This window comes from Sesamum indicum, linkage group LG8, assembly GCF_000512975.1.
Source record: "Sesamum indicum cultivar Zhongzhi No. 13 linkage group LG8, S_indicum_v1.0, whole genome shotgun sequence".
Lineage (NCBI taxonomy): Eukaryota > Viridiplantae > Streptophyta > Magnoliopsida > Lamiales > Pedaliaceae > Sesamum > Sesamum indicum.
In genome coordinates, this window is record NC_026152.1 from 20,832,462 (window position 1) to 20,857,604 (window position 25,143).

Genomic DNA, 25,143 nt, shown 5'->3' on the forward strand with positions numbered 1-25,143 from the left:
TTTGCTAATGGTACATTTTCAATCAGAAAATGTTTCATCACTATCTTGTTTGTAACTTTATTTTGCAGCAACCTACACTTTTGGTTATTTCTTTTATCCTTTTGATTCATATCAGGAGATAGATCACATTGGTTATGTTCGTCAAGCATTCCAGGCTTCATCTTTGGGATATTTCCTCGAAATTCTGCAAAGCGACACACTGAAAGATTCAGATGTGAGTATTGTTTTTCATAACATTGTCCTGGGCTTTCTTTGTTAATTTGTTAAGGATAATATGCACACATATCCTTCGTGGTTAGGTTCTAAATTATATGTATGTTTCTTTATAATTTTGATTCCATACTCTTTTTTTATCTCTTAATTTTTTATTACATGAATCATATAATTTCTCTTTGCTATTATCCAGGGTCCAGTAGCAGGTTATCGGAGTGTTTTAAGGACGTTTATATCAGCATTTATTGCATCTTATGAGATCAGTCTCCAGGTATATTGTGCAAATAAGCATATAAATGGTACATTGTTTTTGGGTTGCTTTGATGTTCATACCACTTTCCGCATCTTGCAGTTTGGGGATGATAATCTGAAATTAATATTGGAGATACTATGCAAAATCTACAGAGGGGAGGTCTGTCTATTCAATGCTTTTGTCATGTTAAAGCATCGGCCTTACCACAACTAATTTAGGACAATTGATTTTTGCAGGAGTCCCTTTGTATTCAGTTCTGGGACAGGGACAGTTTCATTGATGGTCCTGTCAGGTGCCTTCTTTGCAACTTAGAGGGTGAATTTCCATTCCGGACTATTGAACTTGTCAGCTTGTTGTCGGCCCTTTGTGAAGGTGCATGGCCATCAGAATGTGTGTAAGTGGAACTTGGTGATGCTTTATCATGTGTATCATGTATAATAGTACAGCAATGCATCATTTAGTTCTTTGGCTTTTTACATTTGATGAGCAATTTTTTCTCAGTTAAACAATAAACTCTGTAAAATTTGTTTTTCTTCTAATGAACCTTAGAAGATAAAAATTCTGGAACTGAGTGATAAATAGTACTCTAGGATTATGTTGTAACTTTATGTTGAAGAGGCATCGTCTAAAAAGTGGACCAATGAAGAGAAATTCATTTTTTCCCCTTATTTTTTTATTAAATGATTTAACCTCTGAAGCGAATTAAAGTGTCTTTGATTATAAACTGTTTACTGGAGATTAGTTCTGTGGGGTATGTTTGTGCTTTGCATGGTTTTACTTAACATGTCTTTTAAGTTTTTTTTAGCTATATGATTCGGGAGAATTGGAAAGCAATAAAACTCTGTAAGTTTAAGTTCCACTTTCCATGACTCTTTTCAGTTTTTAATTCACAATATTGAGAAGCCTTCTCATTTTGATTGAAAAGAATCATGTCTTAAGAGGAAGTGAAAATTCTTTGTAGGTTTTCTACAATTCTCGTACTTTTATCTGAATTTCACCTCATGAATTTCTTGTACAACTTGAGCCTAGAAGTTTAGGGACTAAAATGGATCCAGTCAATGTTAAATTCCAATATGCCTTTTATAATCTGTGTGCCCACCAACAGTTTAGTTAATGCCTTGGCTGGGAAAGACACAGAAGTTGCGAATATATTTGTCTGATATATCTCTATTATCTTATGAGCAGATTTAATTTCCTTGATAAGTCTGTTGGGCTATCAACTCCTCTTGAGATAAGCAGTGATTCTGCTGTAGATGCTGTTGTTCCCGAGATCATTGAAACACGTTATCCCTTGAAAGTTGCTGGTATTGAAGGCTTGATAATTCCTAGCAAGTCTCGGGGTCAAGTGATGAGAATGATTGACAAAAAGTACGCTCTGGTGCGGTGGGAGGTAAATTTTGAATTAAATTTTGCATTTGTTATTTATGTATAAGATTTTTATCTTTTTTGATATTTTGCTCTTTTTGCTGTGATGATATCTTTGTAACTTCTTGGGCTATAGCATCAGCTTGGTGGATGCATAATGATTTTACTGCTTGTGGTTTTTTTGCTATCTGTATCTTTCTTTTCTGTCATCTTGTTCTTTATTCTTCTTATTTTAAAGAGATTCAACTTGATATATGATTGACATGTCCTCTGTCTATATAGACCTTTATAAATTCCGTAATGCCTGTTTCAAGACGTAGGGATGCTGATTGCTTGTGTGGCATTTTTGCAAAATTGTCATTAAGTACGTGTTTTCTGAAATGTGTGTTTGGCTATGGGTCTTCTGAGAAAATCTCCCAGTTAGTAACTCTTGCCGCTCTAGGGTTTCTTCCTCTTGGAAGAAAAATCGTATTTCAGGATTATGTTTTAGTCTAAGAATTCTTATTGACTGTCTCCTGCACTACCAAACACTATTTGTGATTGGCCTAGACTTGAATCTGGGTTTTATCGTTGCTACTTGGACAAGCGCTATGCACTTGGACACACCTACATTCTACATACAGTGACACAAGTTTTTCTTTCCCATTCCTGGGAAAACATCTCCTCGTTCATATATTATTCTAAGTGAACTGGTGTTTTTGATGTCTTGTCATTCTATCGTTCCTCTGCTCTGTGCTTATGAGTCTAAACATGTGCAGTTTACAGGACTATTGGTTTGTGTGATCACACTTATGGTCGTTATAGATAACTCCCTGCTTAATGCGAGAGTTGTTGTCATTTCCCATGCCTTTTAACTGTTGTGATAACAACAGCACCAGCTCTTTCTTTTGCTGAACCAGGGTTCATGATTGGTTATGCAGTGAGTACCATTTGAGATGTTTGGTCTGATGACTGCTCTTCACTTACTGTGACTTTTTCTTGTATGCTGTGCTGCTGTTACTTGGTGCATGTTTATCTTGTTGATAAAATCTTCAGTGTGGTGTGATGTCCTGTTAGCACTTTTGTTCACTGAACTTTATTATTTGTTTTCTTCTCTCTCCCTCTTTTCCACTTACTAGTTTCATCTATATTAACCTTGGTCTCTGTGCAGTACACTGAATCTGGAGTACTTGTGCTACTTTTGCGCTTAGCTCAACAGCAGTATGCACAAAACACGGAGGAGCTCATTGTAATACTTGATTTGCTCAGCCGATTGGTGACTTTCAATGTGGTAATCTGTTTTTCTTTCAATCTTGGCTTGCTTTTATTTGATAATCTTTAACCATTATTAAACTCTAAATTTGATTGTCACTGGTACCCCTTGCTTTGCTGTCTGGTCATATTTTAGCATAAGTTCTGTACGAAATTATAGTTTGAGATAGTCTGTAGTGCTTTACGAGGTACTCATCATGTTATATATGCGTTTTCTTTTTATATGAAACAAGGTCAGTTTTTATCACCTTTTACATTGTTGAAAGTAGCAGTCTACTTATGATTCTTGTGACCCCCTATGTGTTGCTTGTTGTGTTCTGATAAGGAGTGGTTATTGGGCCTGATGGGGTTAAAAATTTCCTTTAAGTAGCAACTCTTCCGGTTAGCTTGAAACTTGGAAGTTACATGAAAAAAGGCAATTTGAGTGCTGGGTTAACAAGCATTAACACTTTGATTTCTAGTACAGGCTGGAGACACAAGCAGGTGGAAAATATGTGTAAGGAGTAAGATTGGGTTGTCATAAGATGCCTGTCCATATGAATTGTTTACAACATCCATTTGCAGAAAGATTGAGTCGCTAATTTGTGAATATGCTTACTAAATGTCTTGTGGATAGGCTGGGAGGGGTTGATTGAGTATTGCAATGTGGCTCACAGGGAATAGCCTTGAAATTAGATATAATGTTTTGAAAAAGTGTTACTTGCAATTGGAGAGTACTTATGTATATGAATACTTATAAACTGTTGATGTTAGGCTGTTTGTTATTCTCTTATGGATGCTTGGAATTCATTCCATGATGAAGAAACTGGCATAGGGATCCAGGAAAAATATGTGCGGTATGACACTGAATTTCATCTTTTGCATTTTTGGATAATCTTTCATTTTGTATGAGTAATTCTCTTCTGTCATGAAGTTATAAGCCTCTGACTTTAATTGCAGCATCGATGTGGTTGAGATTATCTGTGCTTTGGTGAAAAATCTCCTTCCCAGTGCGAATGGTGCAGTAATGATGTCTATGGGGGTTACTATATTGACGAAAATGTTGAGATGGTAATCTTTTGGTCTTCCATATTCCAAATGCATGCATGACTGCCTTTTATTTGAAGTTGCTCATTTGTCGAATGGGAATGTTTGAATATGATTGGTTTCATGATGATAAGCGGTACATGACTTGATATGGATGTTACGAGTATCCCTAATAGATATTTGGTTACCAGTTGTATCTTTTTCCCCCCTATAATGGTTGCTCATGACCAACTGCATGCGGATAAATATGGTGTTGAGTTTATAAATTTAATATCTGAACATGGCTATTTGAATAAATTGATATGGTTCACATAATCAATTTGCATTTTTTAATTGCTGAATCTGGTTCTTACTTTCGCCTTTTCCAATGTTTTGTTGATGCAGCTTGCCATCTCATGTAGCTACAATGGTCTTGAAGGGCAATATATTTGATGTTGCCTATAGGACGAACCCTTTTGATACCGTCCCCAACAGTTTATCAAGGTTTACCTCTTGAGATGTTTTTTAACTGATCATTTTTAAACTAAAATCTATCATGAGAAATATGATTGACTACATTGGATAAGTTGTGTGGAATATAAGAAGCTCATGCAGATAGATTCCACCTATCTAACGAGGACTTTATACCTGCCCTCTTTCTTGCAATTTATTTGTGTTCTTTTGCCAGCTGAATCTCTTGATTTCAGTCTTTCGGGTGATTCTGTTTTCTTAAGGCAAAGGAACCTTCACGATGGCTTGATATAAACCAAATGTATTGACAATATTTTCCATGGATTGTTGCAGTGGGTCCTGGTTGCTTTCTGGAAGACTTGCCAAAATGCTTTTGATTGACTGTGAGCAGAGTGATTGCTCGCTTACTCTTTCAGGCATGTTATTTGATCTAGCTACTTTTGTGGGTGCTTATATTTGATCTGAAGTGGTGTTACCTTCTTTAATCTATAGGATTATATCCCTAAACGATTTTGTCCTTATGTAGAATAGACCACATTGTATTATTTGTTATCTCTGGAGTTTTAATCATCAGTTAGCGTTGTTAGTTGGTTATTTGTTATCCTGTGGATTTTCATTGGGGTTCACCAATGTATCTGTTGTGTGGTGCCTGCTTGTATTTGATTATTGTACAATTAACCACATTGTATCGAAATACTTAAACCTCCACTTTTTCAAGGATGTCCTACTGTACCCATGGATATTGCTCCACTAGGATTAGCTTCAGGCATATAACAAACAAAAAACAGTTACTAAGAGGTGTGGTTAATGAAACATGGGTGGGATTGTCTCCATTCAGATATGGTCTGTGATTTCATCCAGGAAACTCCGATTTCACTGAAATTGGGTCTATTGAGTTATCATTAGTCTTTTATTTTGAATTGGCGTCTGGACGACATGCTGAAGCCTTCACATGGATCTTCAAGGTTCACCTTTTGCAGTTTACCATGTTGATGCTGCAATTATAATTCTAGTATTTACAAGTTGTAATTTGCCTTTTCCAGTTGATGCATTTCATATTCTCTTTCTCCTCCCTACTGGGTCTACTGTGAGATTTAAGGGTCTTCTTTTGGTGTGACAGGATAAATTTCTTTTAGTAGTCTAATTTATTTTAGTGCATTGATTTTGTTATTGTTGAAATTTCAGCTGATGCTTGCGACTGATTTTACAGTGCTCGACTTCACTATGAATCTCCTGGAGACTGGATTAGAAACTGATACCATCCTTGCACTCATTGTTTTCTCCCTTCGCTATGTTCTTGTTAATCATGAATTCTGGAAATATAAGGTGAAGTATGCTCGGTGGAAGGTGACACTGAAGGTATCAGTTTCTTTCTTGTCCAAAAATATGTTAAATATCCTTGCTTTTACGTTTAGAATACTCTGTATCTGTTATTTGTAGCCAAATCATAGGATAAAGGCATGCATATAGTTTAACGATCAAGATATGAAAGAAGCATAGACCATAAAGTTCATTGAATGAGCAGTTCCCAATTTAATCTCCTTTTTCCCGGTTTTGGTTTAGCCAACATCAAGTGCAGAAGTTCCAAACAACTCGTAGTCATTTCTTGAATCTTATTATTTGGTCATATTTGTCGGTCATCTATTGAAGTTCCTATTGGTGACATAGGAGATGACCTATTTCATTGTTTACTTCCAATTTTTTTTTTTATATTTGCGAATATCTCTGATTTCTAGTTTGATTTCTTTGTTTTTGTAGGTGCTTGAAGTTATGAAGAAATGTATTTGGTCGATCTCAAGCTGTCACAAACTGGGGGAAGTAGTTCGTGATATAATGCTTTCAGATTCTTCCATCCACTCTGCCCTTTTTCGAATTGTTTGTACAACTACACCGAGCTTAGAGGTTAACTGCTGTATTTACTCCTTACATATCTTGAGATACTTTTACGCGACATGTGATTCTTTAGTCATCTTATTTGACCTTAGTTCTTCCTTCTCCCCCTATTTCCCTTTTCTCCTTCTGCCGGCAGAAACTTTATGTGTCTCGCCTTTTCGACATGCTGGACATTGAGGGGCTGCATCAAGCCTTATCCTCTGGGTTGGATGTCCTTATCAGTATGGTATATGCTTTTTCAAAGGTATGCTTCTGGACAGGTTATTTTTGTCCCCAGAGCTTAGTATGACAATTTTCTCAGAATTTGCATCCCTTTTTTCCTTGACAAAAATTTTAAACATTCAAAATTAGATTCTTTGCAGGCGATAGAACTCATTATCTGGTGAAGCAGATAATCTATAATTTTCTGGTTTTCAGGAAAATCTAGTTTGTAATAAAAGATCTTTATCTCATTTATATGGTGCAAGCTGAAACAGAAAAGTGCATGTCATTCACTGTGGTCTTTCTTTAATTAGTTGTACCAAATATTGATAGGTTCATACTCGTTACTTTTTCATGTTCTTAATACTATTGATGTACTTATGTCTGAACTTCCTGAATACAAAGTAACCTTGTGAATATAACTATACTTTCTGAGCCTGTCTCTTGCAGCCATGTTACTCGAGCTTGCTTTCTCACTTTCTCTATTCTGTGTGGGTACCTGAGTTTTAGTCTAATGGTTATCTTCAATGAGAGCAGTGAATGGGCATTTATGCTGACTAGTATTTTTGGTATCTTATATTTGGGCTCTGGAAATGGTTATTTGAATGAATAACTGACTTTTGTTTTTCTGATCTTATTAAATGGAGCAGCATTTATTATTGAAAAATTAAGAATTATCCTTCTCCACCTCGGCGTGCAAAGATATATTTTATGGTTGCATGTGTACTCCAGTTTTTAATTTGAGTAAAACTTAACTGTTGTTTTGTAGGATTCGCCAAGTCTTCCAGTTTTCCATCAAGCAGTTCTATCACCAATGACAAAGCCAATTCCTGTGATCAGTGCTGCCATATCATTGATGTCATACTTCCGAGATCCTGTAGGTCTATTTTCCTCAGAGGCAGCACTTCACTTGGATATGTTTGCTTTGCAGGATTTCATGGATTGAAAATTTAATAGTAGCTTCTTTTGCCAATTTTTGGTTTTTTCATTATATGGCCTGGTTTCTTGGTTTCTTACATCTTATTTTTGTTTCTTCATCCAGAAGATACAAATTGGTGCAGCAAGGTTGCTGTCTGTGTTATTTATATCCGATATTTCACAATCCTATACTTACAGCAATGCGACTCTCTGTTTGGATGATAAGCAGGTTTGACCAGCTTGCAGAATTGTGTCCAATTTTTTAGCTCAAAATTCTCTGTTTTATCAAATGTGGATACATTCTTTTTTGCAGCTTGCCAATTTTCGGAAATCCATTTGCAACACTCTCCGCGAGCAGTCACCTTGGAATGAGGATCTTATTCTTGCTACTTTGAAGCTCCTGACGTCAGTTGCACGTAATCAGGTTTCTTGTGTTTCATTTGACCCTTGTTTGTATAAGATTGCTTATCTTCGACCGTAGTATATGTTTGCTTGTGCCAAATGATTCTATCTTTCAGATATCCTTTCGATCTAGTTGATTTTGAAATTAGGAATCAAAAAATGGAGATTAAGCTTTATCTTATTTTCCAATTCAAATGATTCTTAAATTTCCTGATGTCTCTTTCTAGTTCTTTATTGCTGTTTTCTTTGTGATTGTTGATCTGAGGAACTCAAGATTATGCTAAAAGTTGCTGCATATCTTGAGTTCAAGAATGATTCATAGGTTGTTGGCAATATCCTTTTGCATAGCTTTTATTGCCAATATTTTTAGTTTGTCTCGTTCCTACTCAAACCTGTAGTCCTTGTTCTTCCTAAAAACTATTTTGGATCTGATGCTTTAGAAGTCTCAAAGACCAAGAACCATTGGGAATTCTCCTTTTTCATTATGATCTTTGTAATTCGGGCAATAGTTTAACTTTTGCTGGTTTTTTTTTTATGTTAATATTTATGTTTATTGCAGCCTGCTTTTCTAACTGCTATCATCATGTCTGAAGAGTATTTGAATGCTCAAGTGCATAATGTGGACTCCAAGCACCAGCCACATAAAACTGAGCATGGATCATTGGATTCCAAGGAAGAAACTCTTTTGCATGCAATTCTGCAGTATATCAGAAGGTCTGAAGGTTTATTTGATAGGTATGTCTCCAATATGTTTATTGGGTTTATTCACTTTGTTGGATCATTTTATATTTTTGCAAGATGGCAAACACTTGATTTGTCTAATTTTCTTTTCAGCCAAATGAATATATTATTATGTTTCTTGAGCTTTCTGAGGGCACTGTGGCAAGGTGCGCCCCATTTCACAAAAATTTTGGAGCAGCTAAAAGTTTCAGATAAGTTCTGGAGACATTTGACCGATTCTGTCAGGCTCATCAGTCAAATCGATTTATCTGGGAAGTTAACTGAAAAGCAGCTTCAGAACGTAGCTTACAAATATCGATACCTATCAAATGTTTTGGATATACTTGGTTATGAGATTTTCCTGCAAAAGAAATTGATGCATGCCGAGGCAGATTTGAAGCGAGTCTCGAAATCACCAACTAATGGGACAGAAGAAGCAGATAATTCTCCGTTTGCAAAAGATGGAGGTGTTGGTAGCCTAAAGGAGATAATTTCAACCTGGGGTAAGAGTTCAATATTGAGTGACCTCATAAAGGCATGTGTTTCTTGGGAATATGGTAACAGCAGTCATCTCCGTGCGAAGGTAAGGATAGCATGCTTTATTTTCTTCCACAATTTTGCAGCTTCTCTGGCTTCTTTTTCAGATGAAACCATTAATGTCTAATCTATTGAGTTTGTTTTCTAATATTTTAGTGAGCAATTGTTTTTCAAAGCATAATGTCTTTTATGTTGAATGCTGCAGGTTGCTTTTGGTTTATTTTCCGTGCATGCGATGGTGAAATTAAGAAATGGCGACCTGGGTAGTTTGTCATTGTCACTAATTGAAAGGATTATTACATTATCGCAAAAGGTTTATATCCTTCATCCATGTACGCTTGAGTTGCTTAATTAAAATTCAATTTTAATCATGTCCATCCAGTTAAAGCAGTATAAGTAATTCAATGTAACCAAGTCTGGTCAGAAACAGAAAAAAGTTAAAAGAAAAGAGGGAACCATGGGTCATTACATTCCGGGGTGAATGGCTTCAGTAAATTAAACTTAGGACATGAAACTCGACTTTTCTCATTTTGACCACTATTTTGCCATATTAATTCTATTATTCCTCAACCGTTGCACCAGTCAAAATATACTATCTAGCTTCCTATGCTACATGACTTGCATCAAGTGCATGTATGTTAGTGGGTAGTGTATTAGCTTCATCCTTCCATGCTGTTGTTAAGTTCAATGGGTGCTTTACTATTTAACTCATTTGTGTTCTTTTCTGCAGTTGTTGAAGTTGCCGGCTTTCTCAGAATTGTTGACTAGGTACAAAGAGCGTGGTTACAGGTGGGTTAATTGCGTTACAAGACTTGTTTCTTGTTATTTACGATCATATGTATCTTTCACAGGTATGAGTTTTTGAAACTCAACGTGCCTTGTTTTGTACACCTGTTGGCAACTCTGAGAATATTTGGTTACTGGCTGACCATGTAACTGAATTGTCATGGTTTTCTAGCTATTACTCCAATCCCAAAATGGAGATCTTGTTTCCATGAGTATCGCTCATCTGAAATTCCATGCTGGGCTTAATGGGAGATAAGGGAGAGTATATTTTATGTCTATATACACCCCCTGTGCCTCTTTGTATCAGATTAATTATTAACTGATTGATCTCTGTATTCATGGGCTAAATCTTGTGAGCACCTTCCATGTTATTTTGAAGCATTCCTCTGGTTCTTGTTGTTTTATGGAGTTGTCTGGACTATAAAATAGTAGCATGTAGCATTTCAACAATAATCAAGTCATTACCTCCAGAAGAGTTGAGTTTATGTGTTGTTCAGATGCTCAACTAATGCCTTATCTTTGGTATTTGTAATTGCAGTGGAGGACAAGAGCTGGAGAATTTGATACTAAGCGATCTGTTTTACCACATACAAGGAGAGCTTGAAGGTCGTCAGATTGATAACAGACCGTTTAAAGAGTTATTGCAGTTTTTGCTAGATTCAAGATTCTTGGACGCTTATATACATATAAAACAAGATCATTTTGCCGACATCAATAGTATCTACCTGTATGATACTGTTCGCCTCCGGGCAGACTTGGGGTTAGAAATGTGGGAGCTGTCAGCGTGGAGAGAATCTAAAGAAGTTGCAGAAACTATGCTCCTTTGCTTGGAAGAAGCAAATTCAAGAATGTTGCTCTCTCATTCGAAGCTTTCAGCTTTGAGAGGGCTAATTACCTTATTGTATATGCACGAAGACAATGTGAGTTTCAGATTTCTTGACTTAGAAAATTTATGGAAAATTAGCAAAGTACCCCTTAAGACATTTTGAGATTTAAAAAGTCCATCCAAATATCTTTTTATCCGAAAAACCCAGTACATCAACTTTTCATTCCAAAACTCAATTATTAACTTTTACTGTATGTTTGTACAGAATTACCCCTGGTCCTTACATTATAGGGTCTTTTGTTTACTGAAATTCAGTTTTAAGATTAAAACTCAAAGTTTAAAAATAAAATTTTGTAAAAATCTTAATACAATAAAATGAAGAGTCAATAGAAAATTAATAAAATAATTCATATAGTGGAAGTAGATTAAAGTTGGGCAAAAATAAAGTTTAACAGTTACAATATTGGAATGAAAAGTTGATGGCATAAGTTTTTTGGATTATAAGAATTTTCATGAAATTTTTAGATATAAAAAGTATGTTTAAGGGGGTTCTAGTAATTTTCCCAAAATTCTGACATTGATGATACTAAAGTGTTGAAACATCTTAGTTTAATTAATCGATCATCCTAGTTATTGACTATATCTGTCAATTACTAAGCGTGCTGCTTTCTTTCTGCATGGACATTTAGCTACAAAAATGAAAGCATTACAGTATTGTTGACCATTCTGAACTTATAATTTCCTTGTTTTTCGCATTGGTTTATTTTGTAATCCTACCTCCAATCTGTATATGGAAGTTTCTCAATGACTGGGTTGGAATTCTACCTACTTGTGCAGGTATCAGAGAATGAAGCTTCAATTGGGCTGAAGATTTCTGAAAACGTAGTTTCATCATGCATCGACCACATATGTCTGTGTCTCCATGCTACATTAGAATCTTTGACTCCTATTCCTAATTCTAATGAAGATGTGTTTGATATCCTCACGGCTCAAGCGGAGCTACTGCTACTCCTTGTTAGATCTAAAAGTAATTCTATTCCTACACCTGCATGTGTTCTTATCTTAAAGACCTCAGGATATGGTCTCAAAGTATTACGCAGCTGTAGGCCATCTGTTGCCATTGGAACAGCCACGAGGTTTTTGCTTATGTTGATCCTCAGTTCAGTTGAGTTGATTCACAAGGATTTGCATTCGGGCACTAGAATTGCATCCGTTGAAGGTTCTGCTGAGGTATCTAATTCAAGTTTGGGGTTATTGCCTGTTCTATGCGACTGCATTGAGCATGCAGATCATTGTGCCCTGTCTTTGTCTGCTATCAATTTGATACTGAAAGGTTTCTCAACCCCTGCCACTTGGTTCCCCATTATATGGGAACATCTGCGGTTGCAGCATATTATTCAGAATTTGCAAGATGTAACTTTGTCCAAAACTGTTTCAGTAATATTGAAATTTCTTTTGAACCTTGCACGTGTGAGACAAGGCGCTGAGATGCTTTTAAATGCTGGGATCCTTGCGTCGCTAAAAATGTTATTGTCTGACTTACCTGACGGCGGGCATTTTTCTGTGATCCAAAGTGAGAGAATTTTCTCCAGCACATCCGACAAAACAGAAAAGTCTGAACCCATTTGGGGCCTCAGCTTGGCTGTACTTACAGCAATTATTCAGTCATTGGGCGATAGTTCTGCTGCTCGTGTTGTGGATTATGTGATGGCTTGCATATTGGTTGAGAAAGCCCCTGTAATTTCGTATTATCTCAGTGCACCAGATTTTCCAACTGACGGGCATGAAACTAAAAGAGCTCGTGCACTGAAATCAAATATTTCTTTAAGCGAGCTTAAGGAAACACAGAATACTTTGGCCCTAATATGTGTCTTAGCAAGATATTGGAATTCATGGAAGAAAGTAATGCAAAATATGGAGTCCCAGTTAAGGGAAAAAAGTATCCATTTGCTGGCCTTCATAAGCCGTGCAACTCAGCGCCCTGGAGAATCACCTAAGAGAGATGCTCCTCTATTGTGCCATCCTCTACTCAAAGACGAATTTGAGTGGTACAAGAAACAACCATTTATTAACAGCAGAAATGGCTGGTTTGCTCTGGCTGCCCTTGGCTGCAAGTTAAATCCCAAGTTTGCGTCCTTGTCTTCGAGAACAACAGCTCTTGTTTTGAGAGATCAGTCAAACGACAATGCTGATACATCTCCGGAGACACATTTGTCGGACTTGATTGCAATTGAGATATACAAAATTGCCTTTCTTCTCTTGAAGTTTTTATGTATGCAAGCTGAAAGTGCTGCCAGAAAGGCAGAGGAGGTTGGTTTTGTAGATGTTGCACATTTTCCTGAGCTACCAATGCCTGATATCTTACATGGCATGCAGGTAAATTGTATGCTTTATTCTGCATTTTCATGCTTCTTTTGAAACAAGGGAGAAGATTTTGTCAAGACTTGATGAATAGAGTTTGCCTCTATGGTCTGTCACCATTTCGACATTGTTATAATTTTCAAGCAATGATCTGAGCTGTACTGCCACTGCTACTTGATTATGTGTCCTGTGCTATACATAATTTTAGTCAGGTACTTTGGTCTAACTTCTTGCCTTGTTTGGACATTAGGATCAAGGAATTGCAATCATCACTGAACTGTGTGAAGCCAACAAGATGAAACAGCTTGCTCCTGAAATACAGGAGGCGTGCCTCTTGCTGTTACAAATAACAGTCATGGCATTGTACTTAGAGTTTTGTGTCATACAAATTTGTGGGATACGGCCTGTATTGGGCCATGTCGAGACATTCTCCAAGGAATTTCGGCTGCTTATTAGAGGTAATGTTCACTACTTTCTGAACTACAGAGAGTTTGGATTTTGATCAGTACTAATAAGTGAAAATGCTCTTTACATGCATTTGCAGCAACCAAGGACCATCTCTTTCTAAAAGAGCCACTGAGAAACTTGAAGCAAATTGTATCCTTTGTGTATCCTGAGTTGATACAGGCAGAAGGCTTGTTTTGAGGTTGTAGATGTATATGGTTAACCACCCATTGGTGTAAAATTATAGTTTCCTATGTAGTCGTCCCATGAGGTTTATGTGTTGATGCATGCACGTTTTCTGCATGGCACAAATGCCTCACTCATGTAAAACATGTCTATAAGCCTCTTCCCAATGGATACTAGTTTATTTTCATCAAGGTGAGCAGATGTATTTTAGTCGGTCATCGTGGTGCTTTTTGCCCGGAAATTTCAACTGGAATTGAGAAGATTAAAGAAAAATATGATGACAACAATGCGAATGAGGTAAAATCTGGGATGGAAATATTTAGTAGCAGTAAAAACTAATATTGATCTTTTGATAATTATTGGTCACTAAAAAGTTTTGCATTTAATAGTAGCATATGGTATACCAAATTAGGACAACGTATGTAGTTATTCTACAGATTAACCTGTAGAAGGATTCTGGTTATGCAATAAATCCGTTTGTACTTAAAAGAAATTGAAAGAAAAGGAAAATGATTGCTTTCTGGAAATGTCATACAATCCAGTCGGACCATAAGATAAAAGTAAACCCTCAAAAAAAAGCAAAAAGACTAGAAGATCAACACACATGAATTTTTATTTTGAAAATTTGTTTTTATTTAGGAGAATTTTCTTGTATTCTTTTTTTTTTTTAATTTTTTAATCTTAAAATTTGTCTTGAAATTGAGTGATAAACCTCTTCACTTTGGATAAAAATATTAAATAGCAAACATGGGGAGTTGAGGACTCTTTTAAAACGAGTCCAACCGGATATTAAAAGCATATCCCACGTGATCCCGATCCCGATCTCGATCCCTAAACTCAACCACAGTAAAAATAGAACTAAAACAACCAAACCCCGGTTACTTTCCGCTTAATGAATACGCCCCGATGATCGCGTCACGTGTCCTCCTTCAACGGCCTTGATGACTTCTCCTACGGATAATCTCCTTCCTCTCCTCTATATAAACCTCTCCCACAATCATTCTAAACCCTAAGTACGAGTTAGAAATATCAGTGAGCTAAGCTAGTAATTGCAAGATATGGCAAACCCTAAGGTTTTCTTCGACATGGCGGTTGGAGGCCAACCCGCCGGCCGGATCGTGATGGAGCTCTACGCTGACGTTGTTCCCAAGACCGCGGAAAACTTTCGCGCTCTCTGCACCGGGGAGAAAGGCGTAGGCAGATCCGGAAAGCCACTCCACTACAAAGGTTCGACCTTCCACCGCGTGATCCCCAACTTCATGTGTCAGGGAGGCGATTTCACCGCCGGAAACGGAACTGGGGGAGAGTCGATCTACGGATCGAAGTTTGCTGACGAGAATTTCGTGAAGAAGCACACCGGACCCGGTGTTTTGTCTATGGCGAATGCGGGGCCGGGAACGAATGGCTCGCAGTTTTTCATCTGCACTGCCAAGACCGAGTGGCTTGACGGAAAGCACGTTGTTTTTGGCCAGGTGGTTGAGGGATACGACGTTGTGAAGGCGATCGAGAAGGTCGGCTCCGGTAGTGGAAGGACTTCGAAGCCAGTGGTTATTGCTGACTGTGGTCAACTCTGTTAGATCTATCTCGTGATGATCTGTTGTGTTATAGATCTGATGGTGATCTGTGGTTTAAATTCTACTCTTCTAATTGTCGCGCATGTCTAGGAGTTAGGGTTGGTTGCGAGAGGCTGTTCTGTGTGAGCTTTTTGTTTTTCAATTATCGTTTCAAATGTGAACTGCCTTTCTAAATAAGATTATGTTTGACGTCGACAATATCGCTTCACTCTCTACCTTTATTTTGATTTAAGGCTATTCGGTTTTTTACATTTTAGCATAGCTAACAATTATTCTGGAAATCCTTAGCCTAGGGGAGTTGGTAAAGAACCGACCAGAATTCATTCTTTGGTGGTGAAAATGTCGGGAGAACCAAGTATATCCGTTAAAGAGGGTTGCCTCGCTGGTGTCAATGATGGCCATTTAAGTTTCTTGACTGGTACTTGGTGCTCTCTATTTGAAATTTCAAATCTGGCTATCCACCTTTTGTCGTAGCTGCGATCGCCGCCTGTATTATGTTAACTTCTAACTTCGTCCGAGTGTTAATATAGAAGTCTCCGTGGACACAGTCTTTTGTCTTACTTATTTCACTCTTTTGGCCACTTGCTTATCGTATTCATTCACCGTATCAAATTTAATTAGATGTCTAAATGGGGTGTCAAAAAGTCATAGAGCAGAAATATGTCTCTAGCAAGATGACGAAAGTTGGGGCATTTGATTGGAGGAGAGAGTGGGCGACCCGGAGGATCTGATTCTGAACGGGAGGTGAATGTTAATATTGTTTAATTTAATTAAGTCCTTTTTTTCTTTTTAACTTGAATAAATTCGATTGAGTGGGTGTGATGATTTATTTACGGGGGGGTCCAGCTTCTGAAGGATGTGGAGCATGGCTTCCGTGTTTTTGGCTGAAGATTTTTTCCGCATCTTGTCGTGAGGACGCGGCATGAGATTATTTTATCTTTTTTCGAGTGAAGTGTGTGGACCAACGCCAACTTGTTAACGGATCATGGAAAAGAAAATTGATGCTGCGTCGCTTTTCTCTTGCTACATGAATGAGGGAGGCTGCAGCTGCTGCTATTTAATTCAGGAAATCCTAAAAAGATGTTTCCTTTATAATGAAAAAGAAATGGTTGCGGACATCTCTTTTCCTAAATTGAGGAAAAGAGTGCGACTGGAATATTTATAAAAGCGAGAATTTTCAGTGGATATATATATAGAGAGAGAGTCACTAGAACAGAAAAAGATGGCTAATGGAAAATGGCATATGATTCAGTCATGAGTAAGTAATGCAAAAATTGTAGTCTTCTTGGACTATTCGCATGAAATAATGAGTTGGATATTAGTTGCAAGTGGATAATGACATCACCTAAAAAAGGCTGCTGTGTGAGAAGCCTTATTAAAGCCCATTGTTATATAGAAAAGAGAGAAAGAAAGCCCCAGGCCCAGGCCCACTGATTATTGATCCAAAAGAAAGAAAGAGCTTGAAAACCACTCTTTCATAAATCCATCCCAATGACATTCTCCAGTCCACCCCATCTCTTGTTCCTTCTAAGAACCTCCTTCAAAATCAGAGTCTCGATATTCACCTCTACTTGCTACTACTTAGCGCCTATCCCTCCTGCATTAACTTCCTATTCCTCTCAATTCTCAATGTCCTTCCCCTACTAATCACTTTTCATCAGGTTCGCTTTACCTCTTTCCTTTCTTCAATTCAAATATTAATGGATCTTAACATTTCTCATCGCTAATCCATTTAGATCTATTAATTCTTACTGTAACACGCCAACCTTTTCTCTCCCTTGGGTTTTCCACATTGAATCCCAACTGTCCCCTATATCTTTATGATGTTCTAATCTTTTCTTATTCTTCAAAATTGTGCTTAGCATTTAGGAGCTATTTTCCAGTGGCAATGGAGGCGTCGGAATCAACCAACGTTGAGAGCAAAATCTTGAGTGTGGGCCTTCTGCTGATGGCCACTCTCGTCGCCGCGAAACTGATATCTGCTTTGATAATGCCCAGATCCAGAAAGCGGTTGCCGCCCATCGTGAGTGCCTGGCCGGTGTTCGGCGGTTTAATCCGATTCATGAATGGGCCGGTGGTGATGCTTAGGGAGGAGTACCCTAAGCTTGGGAGTGTGTTCACTCTGAAATTGCTCAATAAGAACATCACTTTCTTGATTGGTCCGGAGGTTTCGGCCCATTTCTTCAAGGCCCCCGAATCTGATCTCAGCCAACAAGAGGTTTACCAATTCAACGTGCCTACATTTGGGCCTGGGGTGGTGTTTGATGTGGACTATTCCATTAGGCAGGAGCAATTCAGGTTTTTCACTGAGGCACTTAGGGTCAGTAAGCTCAAAGGTTATGTTGATCAGATGGTTATGGAAGCCGAGGTATGTAATATTTTCTTGTTCTTGCATTACTCATTTCTTTCTACGTCTTGTGTGTATCCAGATATACATGTTCTCATTCTAATTGTACTCGTGTTAGTTTGCTGTAAACTGTTCTCTTTTCTCACTGCATATGCAAGCGTTTCTATGCATGTCATATGAGTAGGTTTTGGCTGTTTGATATTACAAGCTGAACATAATCTTCTGCTATGATGTAGTATTTTACTTGAGTTTTTCAGATAAAATCTTGTGCTAATTGAATTAACACCTCAGATCCTTGATTAACTTCACTGATTCAACTTCTTTTCATTTTGTTCACACTCTTATTCTCTGTTGTCCTTGACCCGACTATGTCACATACTAAATTGCTCCATCTTATGTGTATGGATTTGATGGACATTATCCTGTGCTCCCCTCGGCGGTAGTTGTTCATTCACAGGAATCATGCAATAATAGTAACTGCATTTTGATAGTCTGTCCATGAATTTCTTCCCTATTTATTCATCCCTCTGGCTTTGCTGAGAATTTAGATATTTCTGTTCCAACATCGGGTATCGGAGGTCTCCGTTTCTTTTACCTCTAGTATCCTTTTTTGTACAGAGGAGTCGGATTGTTCTTGTTGTAGTTTGATATGTACAATGTTACTGTCTCTTCCATGCATACTTCTAAAACATTAGTGACTCTTAATGTTCCATAATGGCAGGATTATTTCTCAAAATGGGGAGATAGTGGTGAAGTAGACCTAAAGTATGAGTTGGAACATCTAATCATACTGACAGCCAGTAGATGCTTGTTAGGTGAAGAGGTCCGCAATAAGCTCTTTGACGATGTTTCCGCTCTCTTCCATGACCTTGATAATGGAATGCTTCCTATCAGTGTTATTTTTCCTTACCTCCCAATCCCTGCACACAGGCGTCGTGACCAAGCTCGCAAGAAACTTGCCGAGATCTTTGCAAACATCATAGCTTCTCGCAAACAAACGGGCAAGACACAGAATGACTTGCTACAGTGCTTCATAGATTCTAAGTACAAAGATGGTCGACCAACGACTCAGGAGGAAGTCACTGGCCTGCTCATTGCTGCTCTCTTTGCTGGCCAGCACACAAGTTCCATTACTTCCACGTGGTCTGGTGCATACCTCCTCCGCAACCCGAAATACATGTCGGCAGTTTTGGATGAGCAGAAGAATTTGATGCAAAAGCATGGAAATAAGATTGATTATGACATTTTGTCTGAGATGGAAGCTCTCTATCGATGCATAAAAGAAGCGCTGAGGCTCCACCCTCCATTGATAATGCTTCTTCGAAGCTCACACAGCGATTTTAGTGTGAAGACAAGGGAAGGAATAGAATACGACATTCCCAAGGGGCATATTGTGGCCACATCACCTGCCTTTGCAAATCGACTCCCACATATTTATAAAGATCCGGACACCTATGACCCTGATAGGTTTGCTCCCGGGAGAGATGAGGATAAGGCAGCCGGAGCTTTCTCCTACATATCTTTTGGTGGTGGGAGACATGGTTGTCTAGGGGAGCCATTTGCTTATCTACAAATCAAAGCGATATGGAGCCATTTGCTCAGAAACTTTGAGATGGAACTTATTTCGCCTTTTCCAGAGATTGACTGGAATGCCATGGTTGTGGGTGTGAAAGGAAAGGTGATGGTGCGGTACAAACGCAGAGCAGTTCCCCTTAACTAATTGGCATTGGAAACGATCCTAGCGTTCGAATGACATGTTTAGCTTAAGCATATGGTGCAGGTCATTTCAAGTGTTGAATTAATCAGACCCTGCTCCTTTGTTATTTTCCCCCGGTATAAGTTTTCTATTTGCTGTTGTGCTCAAGCCTATTGCAGTTTGTCAAGGAATTCTGAGGATGTGTAGTTTCCACATATGTTGTTCTCATTTCATCAATTAATCTTCTTCCAAGCTCTCACTAAATCGCTTCTTAACAAAGCAAATCCTTATTGGTGAAATTCTTGCAACGCATTGGATGGTGAAAGTAAAACCACCAGCACCAGCAAACCGCATGTGTTGCATTGCATTTCATCTAAGTGCAACCCCCCCACCCCCTAACTTGGAAGGAAGCCCATCAATCAAAGTTAAACGAATTCAGAAAACACAACTAGCAAGAATAAATAACAATTATATTATATCTAATAAAAACGTGAATGAAACAATAGTGGCAGGGAACAAAACCTTGCATTTCTCAATAAGCACAAAATCAATACTAAGCTAAGTCCCCTCCACTCTGCTGCCACAAATTGATAATATCAGTAGCCTGATTGAGCAGAACAACCATCTGCTTGTTGGAAATCCAGGGCTTACTCTCCAGCATAACCTTCAGCTCCTCCCAAGCATCCTTTCTCGGCCAAAAATAATACGGGCTCAACGGAATAGTGCCATGGCCGCCTGGAATCACTTGGTCTATAGCTATCCCGATGTTCTTTTCCATCCAAATGAATTTCAACACCAGCCTTGGCCTCTCCATCGGCTTCACCACCACTCCCAGCTTCTCTTTACCTTTATTTCTCTCATTCTTACCATCCAAGGTTGATGATTCTTGGGTGAGTGAGGAAGATGAAGCAGAGATCCTGACGGGTCTAAGCTTTCCTTTCTTCAGGGGCTGTGGGCATAAGGAAATCGATGGAGTCTTCAGAGTGGGGAAGATTTGAGTCTGAGGGAGGAGAGAAGGATCTGAAGAAGGATTGCCTGAAACAGCTTGAATTCCCACTGATAATAACATCTTCTTCCTACTGTGTTTATGTCTGTGGGTGGGGGTTTTGGGGGAATGAGATGAGGAAATTCAAGAGATATCTGTGGGAACTGGGCTGATTAGGGAACGGATGAGGTGTAGCCCAATGTCTTGTATCTTCAATCCGCTTTGAATCAGGTTATTGGGCCAGCAAGCAGAAATCAATTAAGGATCAGGCCCACTATTGGGCCGACGTATATAAAATAATCTCTCAATTATATATATATTTTTTCTCACACCCCACTAATCCACATTTTTCTCTTGCCTTCCTTTTCTATTTTTTTTTCTTACAATTTTTTATATTTTTAATAAATTTATTATAATTTATTTTTTTCTCTCACTCACTCCACTTTTTTTTTCCTCTCGGACTTCTTTATGTCGATTGTTTATTTTTTTTCATTTTGTATCATAAATTTTTTTCTCTATGCTCTAAAAAATTGCGTGCAATAAATTTATTTAAAATTAAATGCAATATTTCAACAATTTATAGAAATTTTAATAATACAATCATCATATATATATATATATAGATTGTTTGGGGATTAAATAAGTAAGGTAGAGTTTTGGTTTGAAAGAAATGAGGAGATAGATTTCCAGAAATTGAATAGTTGTCCAAGCTACGACGCCAACAAAGTGTGAGTGTGAAAGTGACCTACCCACAACACTAATAACAGCAAAAGGTAAAAGTGAGACACTCCAAAATATTTACAACAAAAACCATGCAAAATTAATCATATATTGAAAGTTTGGGTGTTTGTAGTGATTTCCCTAAGACACAAAAGTGGTCGCAAAAACAACTTACTGAATTCCATTTACATGTGAAAAAGGACAGAAAAAACCAGCTAAGCCTGTGGGTCCCACCAAACCAAGTCGCAGCCAGTAATATGCCACTATACAAATACAGCTACATTTTATTATTATTATTATGTACGAAGAAAGAGAAATCAGAAATACAGCTCCGCCTCCCTCGGGATCATACCTGTCCGCCGCCAGCTGAGTCGTTGACTCCATTTTACTTTCCTTTTTTCTCTTACATTTTTCACCCACCGTTGTAGCCGATTCATTATGAACCCACAATCATAGGTGTGTTTGGATAGCAGTAAACAGTTAAAGCGCCGGCGGCATTACCGTTTTACCTTCATTTTTTGTTTTCTATCGTCATTGGTGGTTGAAGATTCTCCGGTCGTGTGATTGGAGGGAATTCGGTTTCGTCGGATTCTGCGGTTTTTTACTTGCTCTTTTTGTGTAGACTTTATCAAACAGTGGAATGGGTGTTCTCTTTTGGCAGATTGATTAGTCTATATCGAGTATAAAGATACAGCATCTCCGTGCGTGTGTGTTAGGGGACGGAGAGAACGAGTGATGGGGGTTTCGGATAATACCAGAGGATTAGTATTGGCAATGCTGTCGAGTTTGTTCATTGGAACGAGCTTTATTTTGAAGAAAAAAGGTCTTCGCCAGGCTTCTGCTGCTGGTACACGCGCAGGTACGTACATTCAATTTCCATTCTATTCTAATCGTTCGCAGAGATCTGATTGATTCAAATTATCTATATAAAGATGTAAGTTCGAGTGGAATGAGTGCTTTTGGTTGTGGTTAGTGGTTGGCATTGCGTAGCAGGCGATAGTGGTTCGTCTTTGGTGCGTCTACAGATTGATGGATGTGAAATTGAGGAAGTGAATTGGTTTCTTGAAAGTTTGTTATCGAGTAGGAATTGAGAAAGATTGATATACTGGCAATTAAGTCATCTACAAAGTAAAATATAGATATCCTTGGAGGGGTTTCTAATGTAAGTTTGATATCGTGGCCATATTGGGGGGAAGGGGATAGATCATAGTTAGACAAAATGATGGACTGTTCAGGAACTTGACTATATTTTTTTCTTTCCCATGTATTCTTAGTTAGTGGATTGGAGTTTGATTAGAAACACTTGAAACAATCTAATCCTACTCTGTGCAATCAGTCACAGCCTACTCATTGTTCTTCTGTTAGTGCTGCAGGTGTTGGAGGCTACACTTACTTATTAGAACCTCTTTGGTGGGCAGGCATGATTACAAGTGAGTTGTGGATTTTTATGTTTTATCCTTTTGCTCCTCTTGGTTTGCTAGCAGGAAGGAAGTGTTTGCTGGTGGTTGCTAATTCTCTTCTGTGCAGTGATTGTTGGAGAGGTTGCGAATTTTGTTGCTTATATTTATGCTCCAGCTGTTCTTGTCACTCCTCTTGGTGCATTGAGTATTATTGTTAGGTATGTTTTTCAGACACTTCGAAATTTATTGCATGTGGCAAAAAGTAAATTTCTTGATATGTAACATTTACTTATGCCTTTTTTATGAATCCAAAAGTGCTGTTCTGGCACACTTTCTGTTAAAGGAACGGTTGAGACAGATGGGCGTACTGGGATGCGTTTCTTGCATCGTAGGGTCGGTAGTAATTGTTATTCATGCCCCTCAAGAACAAACTCCGATTTCTGTACAAGAAGTCTGGGATTTGGCTACCCAACCAGGTTCCTATCTCGTATGCTCTTTATTCTTAGTTTCATGTTCAGTGATGTTTTGTAGTTAAACTATTGCTTATTTGTGCTCGTTGTTTGTGTCTACAGCATTTCTAATATATGTGGCAGCTACATTATCCACGGTGCTAGTGCTGATTGTGCATTTTCAGCCTCTCTATGGGCAGACAAATGTACTGGTTTACCTAGGAATTTGTTCCTTAATGGGTGCAATTACGGTAACTGCTTTTGTCTTGATGTTCTTTAAGTGTGTATGCCTGTATCAATGTTGTGTGTGTTCAGTGTGATTGAGGCTGCTTATACTTCTGTATTGTTTGATCGAGAAACTTCTGTTACCTAAGTTTGCTGTGTATTCAATATCATGAAGGTTGTAAGCATAAAGGCAATCGGGATAGCAATAAAACTTACTTTGGAGGGGATCAATCAATTTGGATACGCTCAGACTTGGTTTTTCCTTTCGGTTGCGGTGATCTGTGTGATCACACAGTTAAATTATCTGAACAAGGTAACCACAACAATGATGATTGACATTGTTACGGTCATGCTTTCGGTTGTTATATTCTGATTATAAAAAAGTGAAAGCATACACTAACTTTCCTATGCATCACGTTATGCTCAAATCTTAAAGAATTCATGTCTTTCCATCAGTATTGGGGCATGGATTTTGTTATTTCATTTACTATGTACGTTTGTTATTCATCCCTTAAGCAAAATGATGCTCAATACATGTCCCTGTCACTGTCTCATATGATAAACTAGTCGGGAATCTGATGATCCTCCTGGATTAGTCTGTCATAAAAGTTTAAGCTCTGGAACTTTTAAGCTATCTAATGCCTCATTTATGACTGCAAGCTGAATATCTGAGTTACAAGGTTTCTTATTTTCTGAAACATTGAAATATTGGGCCGCCATTCCAAATTAACTTCTTTTTCCTCTAGAAATTTCTATATTCACATTGTTTTTGCCCAGAATCTTTTAGCTTTCTCTCTCTCAACCATGTTACTCAACATTTTTCTTCAGGCACTTGACACTTTCAATGCTGCAATTGTTTCTCCTATATATTATGTGATGTTCACAACTCTGACTATCACTGCGAGTGCTATAATGTTCAAGGTAACAAGCAAACTTTTGAAGTCATACTCTATCATGAAAGCCTTTACTGGAGCCAGCACAATGTGGATGCACTATCAATAATAATTCCTACTTTTGCAGGACTGGTCAGGTCAGAATCTTAGCAGCATAACCTCTGAAATATGCGGATTCATCACGGTTCTCACAGGAACTGTCATACTTCACATGACAAGAGAAGAAGAGCCAACAGCTACCACAGGAATTCCAAAAGGTGAAACTTTCTTGGAGCTGTCCATTTGAGGCAGCTCTGAACCTCTGATTTCAGTTCATTAAGAAACCACACAGAGGCTTGTTTTTTTTTTCTAATTATCTACAGTAAGAAAATTATGATTGAAGGTCAATGTTATTTATCTGGGAAGGTTTCTCATGATATATCTCCTCCTTTTGAATTAAAAGATAACTTTAAGAAACGTAGCATGCTGATTTTCATAGTTGACTTGCTTTTGTTCTGTTCTTGATGGCGTCTATATGCGAGCAAAATGCTTGTCTCGTGACTCTCTATTGATTTTAGCTTGAACTAACACTATACACTTGTTAACTGCATGCAGGAACCATAACTTGGTATGATGGAGATCCATCAAAAGCTTTACAAGAGGCTCCTTTTATCAGATTGGATAACTCAGACTACTTTGATTAACCAAAAATTTTGACATACAAACATGGAACATAATTATAATTCCCAGCTGTTATCCTTTTCGCCACAAACCAATGCCTACACTTCTGGGTTAATGGATTCACGGGCAGAGTTTATTCTGCAACAAAGGAAGGAATTTGGCCTTCTTTAACCTCTGCTGGGAATTGCATCAATGAAGTTACCTACGAAGAGAATTTGTAGATATGCCCCTGGTTTTTTAATTCTTTGTTATTAAAAGTTCTCTTTACGATCGTTTGCTTTAAGATATGTTTGTTGCTGATTATAGTTTGACTTGATTCCCCCCCCCCCCCCCCCCCCCCCCCTGTTCTCTCCTCTATTTTC

General features: G+C 38.1%; 5 protein-coding genes across 5 annotated transcripts in view; 4 read left to right on the forward strand and 1 right to left on the reverse strand.

The window, feature by feature from the left end:
• The window catches only part of LOC105169752, a gene marked incomplete in the record, with an annotated part of 18,365 nt that extends 4,346 nt beyond the window's left edge, over nucleotides 1-14,019 (forward strand). The window contains 24 exon segments of the mRNA XM_011090256.2: nucleotides 116-214; nucleotides 407-484; nucleotides 566-625; nucleotides 703-860; nucleotides 1,652-1,856; nucleotides 2,982-3,101; nucleotides 3,836-3,918; nucleotides 4,022-4,132; nucleotides 4,493-4,591; nucleotides 4,892-4,974; nucleotides 5,769-5,917; nucleotides 6,317-6,460; nucleotides 6,588-6,695; nucleotides 7,422-7,529; nucleotides 7,695-7,799; nucleotides 7,884-7,994; nucleotides 8,532-8,707; nucleotides 8,807-9,275; nucleotides 9,435-9,542; nucleotides 9,960-10,018; nucleotides 10,554-10,935; nucleotides 11,679-13,217; nucleotides 13,453-13,660; nucleotides 13,747-14,019. Coding sequence (XP_011088558.1) covers nucleotides 116-214; nucleotides 407-484; nucleotides 566-625; nucleotides 703-860; nucleotides 1,652-1,856; nucleotides 2,982-3,101; nucleotides 3,836-3,918; nucleotides 4,022-4,132; nucleotides 4,493-4,591; nucleotides 4,892-4,974; nucleotides 5,769-5,917; nucleotides 6,317-6,460; nucleotides 6,588-6,695; nucleotides 7,422-7,529; nucleotides 7,695-7,799; nucleotides 7,884-7,994; nucleotides 8,532-8,707; nucleotides 8,807-9,275; nucleotides 9,435-9,542; nucleotides 9,960-10,018; nucleotides 10,554-10,935; nucleotides 11,679-13,217; nucleotides 13,453-13,660; nucleotides 13,747-13,847 — 4,863 coding nt within the window.
• LOC105169753 (peptidyl-prolyl cis-trans isomerase 1) lies at nucleotides 14,830-15,604 on the forward strand. The gene has a single exon (XM_011090257.2). It carries the CDS (start codon nucleotides 14,891-14,893, stop codon nucleotides 15,407-15,409), a length of 519 nt encoding a protein of 172 aa, XP_011088559.1. The 5' UTR covers nucleotides 14,830-14,890; the 3' UTR covers nucleotides 15,410-15,604.
• Nucleotides 16,620-19,708, forward strand: LOC105169754 (sterol 14-demethylase-like). The gene is made up of 3 exons (XM_011090258.2): nucleotides 16,620-17,067; nucleotides 17,269-17,774; nucleotides 18,475-19,708. The coding sequence occupies exons 2-3, from the start codon at nucleotides 17,295-17,297 to the stop codon at nucleotides 19,471-19,473; spliced, it is 1,479 nt and encodes a 492-aa protein (XP_011088560.1). The 5' UTR covers nucleotides 16,620-17,067; nucleotides 17,269-17,294; the 3' UTR covers nucleotides 19,474-19,708.
• On the reverse strand, nucleotides 19,899-20,604 carry LOC105169755 (30S ribosomal protein 3, chloroplastic-like). The gene has a single exon (XM_011090259.2). It carries the CDS (start codon nucleotides 20,516-20,518, stop codon nucleotides 20,003-20,005), a length of 516 nt encoding a protein of 171 aa, XP_011088561.1. The 5' UTR covers nucleotides 20,519-20,604; the 3' UTR covers nucleotides 19,899-20,002.
• LOC105169756 (probable magnesium transporter NIPA6) lies at nucleotides 21,461-25,108 on the forward strand. The gene is made up of 9 exons (XM_011090260.2): nucleotides 21,461-22,013; nucleotides 22,528-22,584; nucleotides 22,682-22,772; nucleotides 22,870-23,030; nucleotides 23,127-23,254; nucleotides 23,404-23,541; nucleotides 24,057-24,149; nucleotides 24,249-24,378; nucleotides 24,716-25,108. Exons 1-9 carry the CDS (start codon nucleotides 21,890-21,892, stop codon nucleotides 24,802-24,804), a joined length of 1,011 nt encoding a protein of 336 aa, XP_011088562.1. The 5' UTR covers nucleotides 21,461-21,889; the 3' UTR covers nucleotides 24,805-25,108.

Coding starts and splice junctions, on each gene's coding strand:
- LOC105169753 (XM_011090257.2), top strand. CDS start 14,891: ATGGCAAACCCTAAGGTTTTCTTCGACATGGCGGTTGGAGGCCAACCC.
- LOC105169754 (XM_011090258.2), top strand. CDS start 17,295: ATGGAGGCGTCGGAATCAACCAACGTTGAGAGCAAAATCTTGAGTGTG. Junction 17,775..18,474: donor AGATGGTTATGGAAGCCGAG/GTATGTAATATT, acceptor CCATAATGGCAG/GATTATTTCTCAAAATGGGG.
- LOC105169755 (XM_011090259.2), bottom strand. CDS start 20,518: ATGTTATTATCAGTGGGAATTCAAGCTGTTTCAGGCAATCCTTCTTCA.
- LOC105169756 (XM_011090260.2), top strand. CDS start 21,890: ATGGGGGTTTCGGATAATACCAGAGGATTAGTATTGGCAATGCTGTCG. Junction 23,031..23,126: donor GGATTTGGCTACCCAACCAG/GTTCCTATCTCG, acceptor TTGTGTCTACAG/CATTTCTAATATATGTGGCA. Junction 24,150..24,248: donor CGAGTGCTATAATGTTCAAG/GTAACAAGCAAA, acceptor CTACTTTTGCAG/GACTGGTCAGGTCAGAATCT.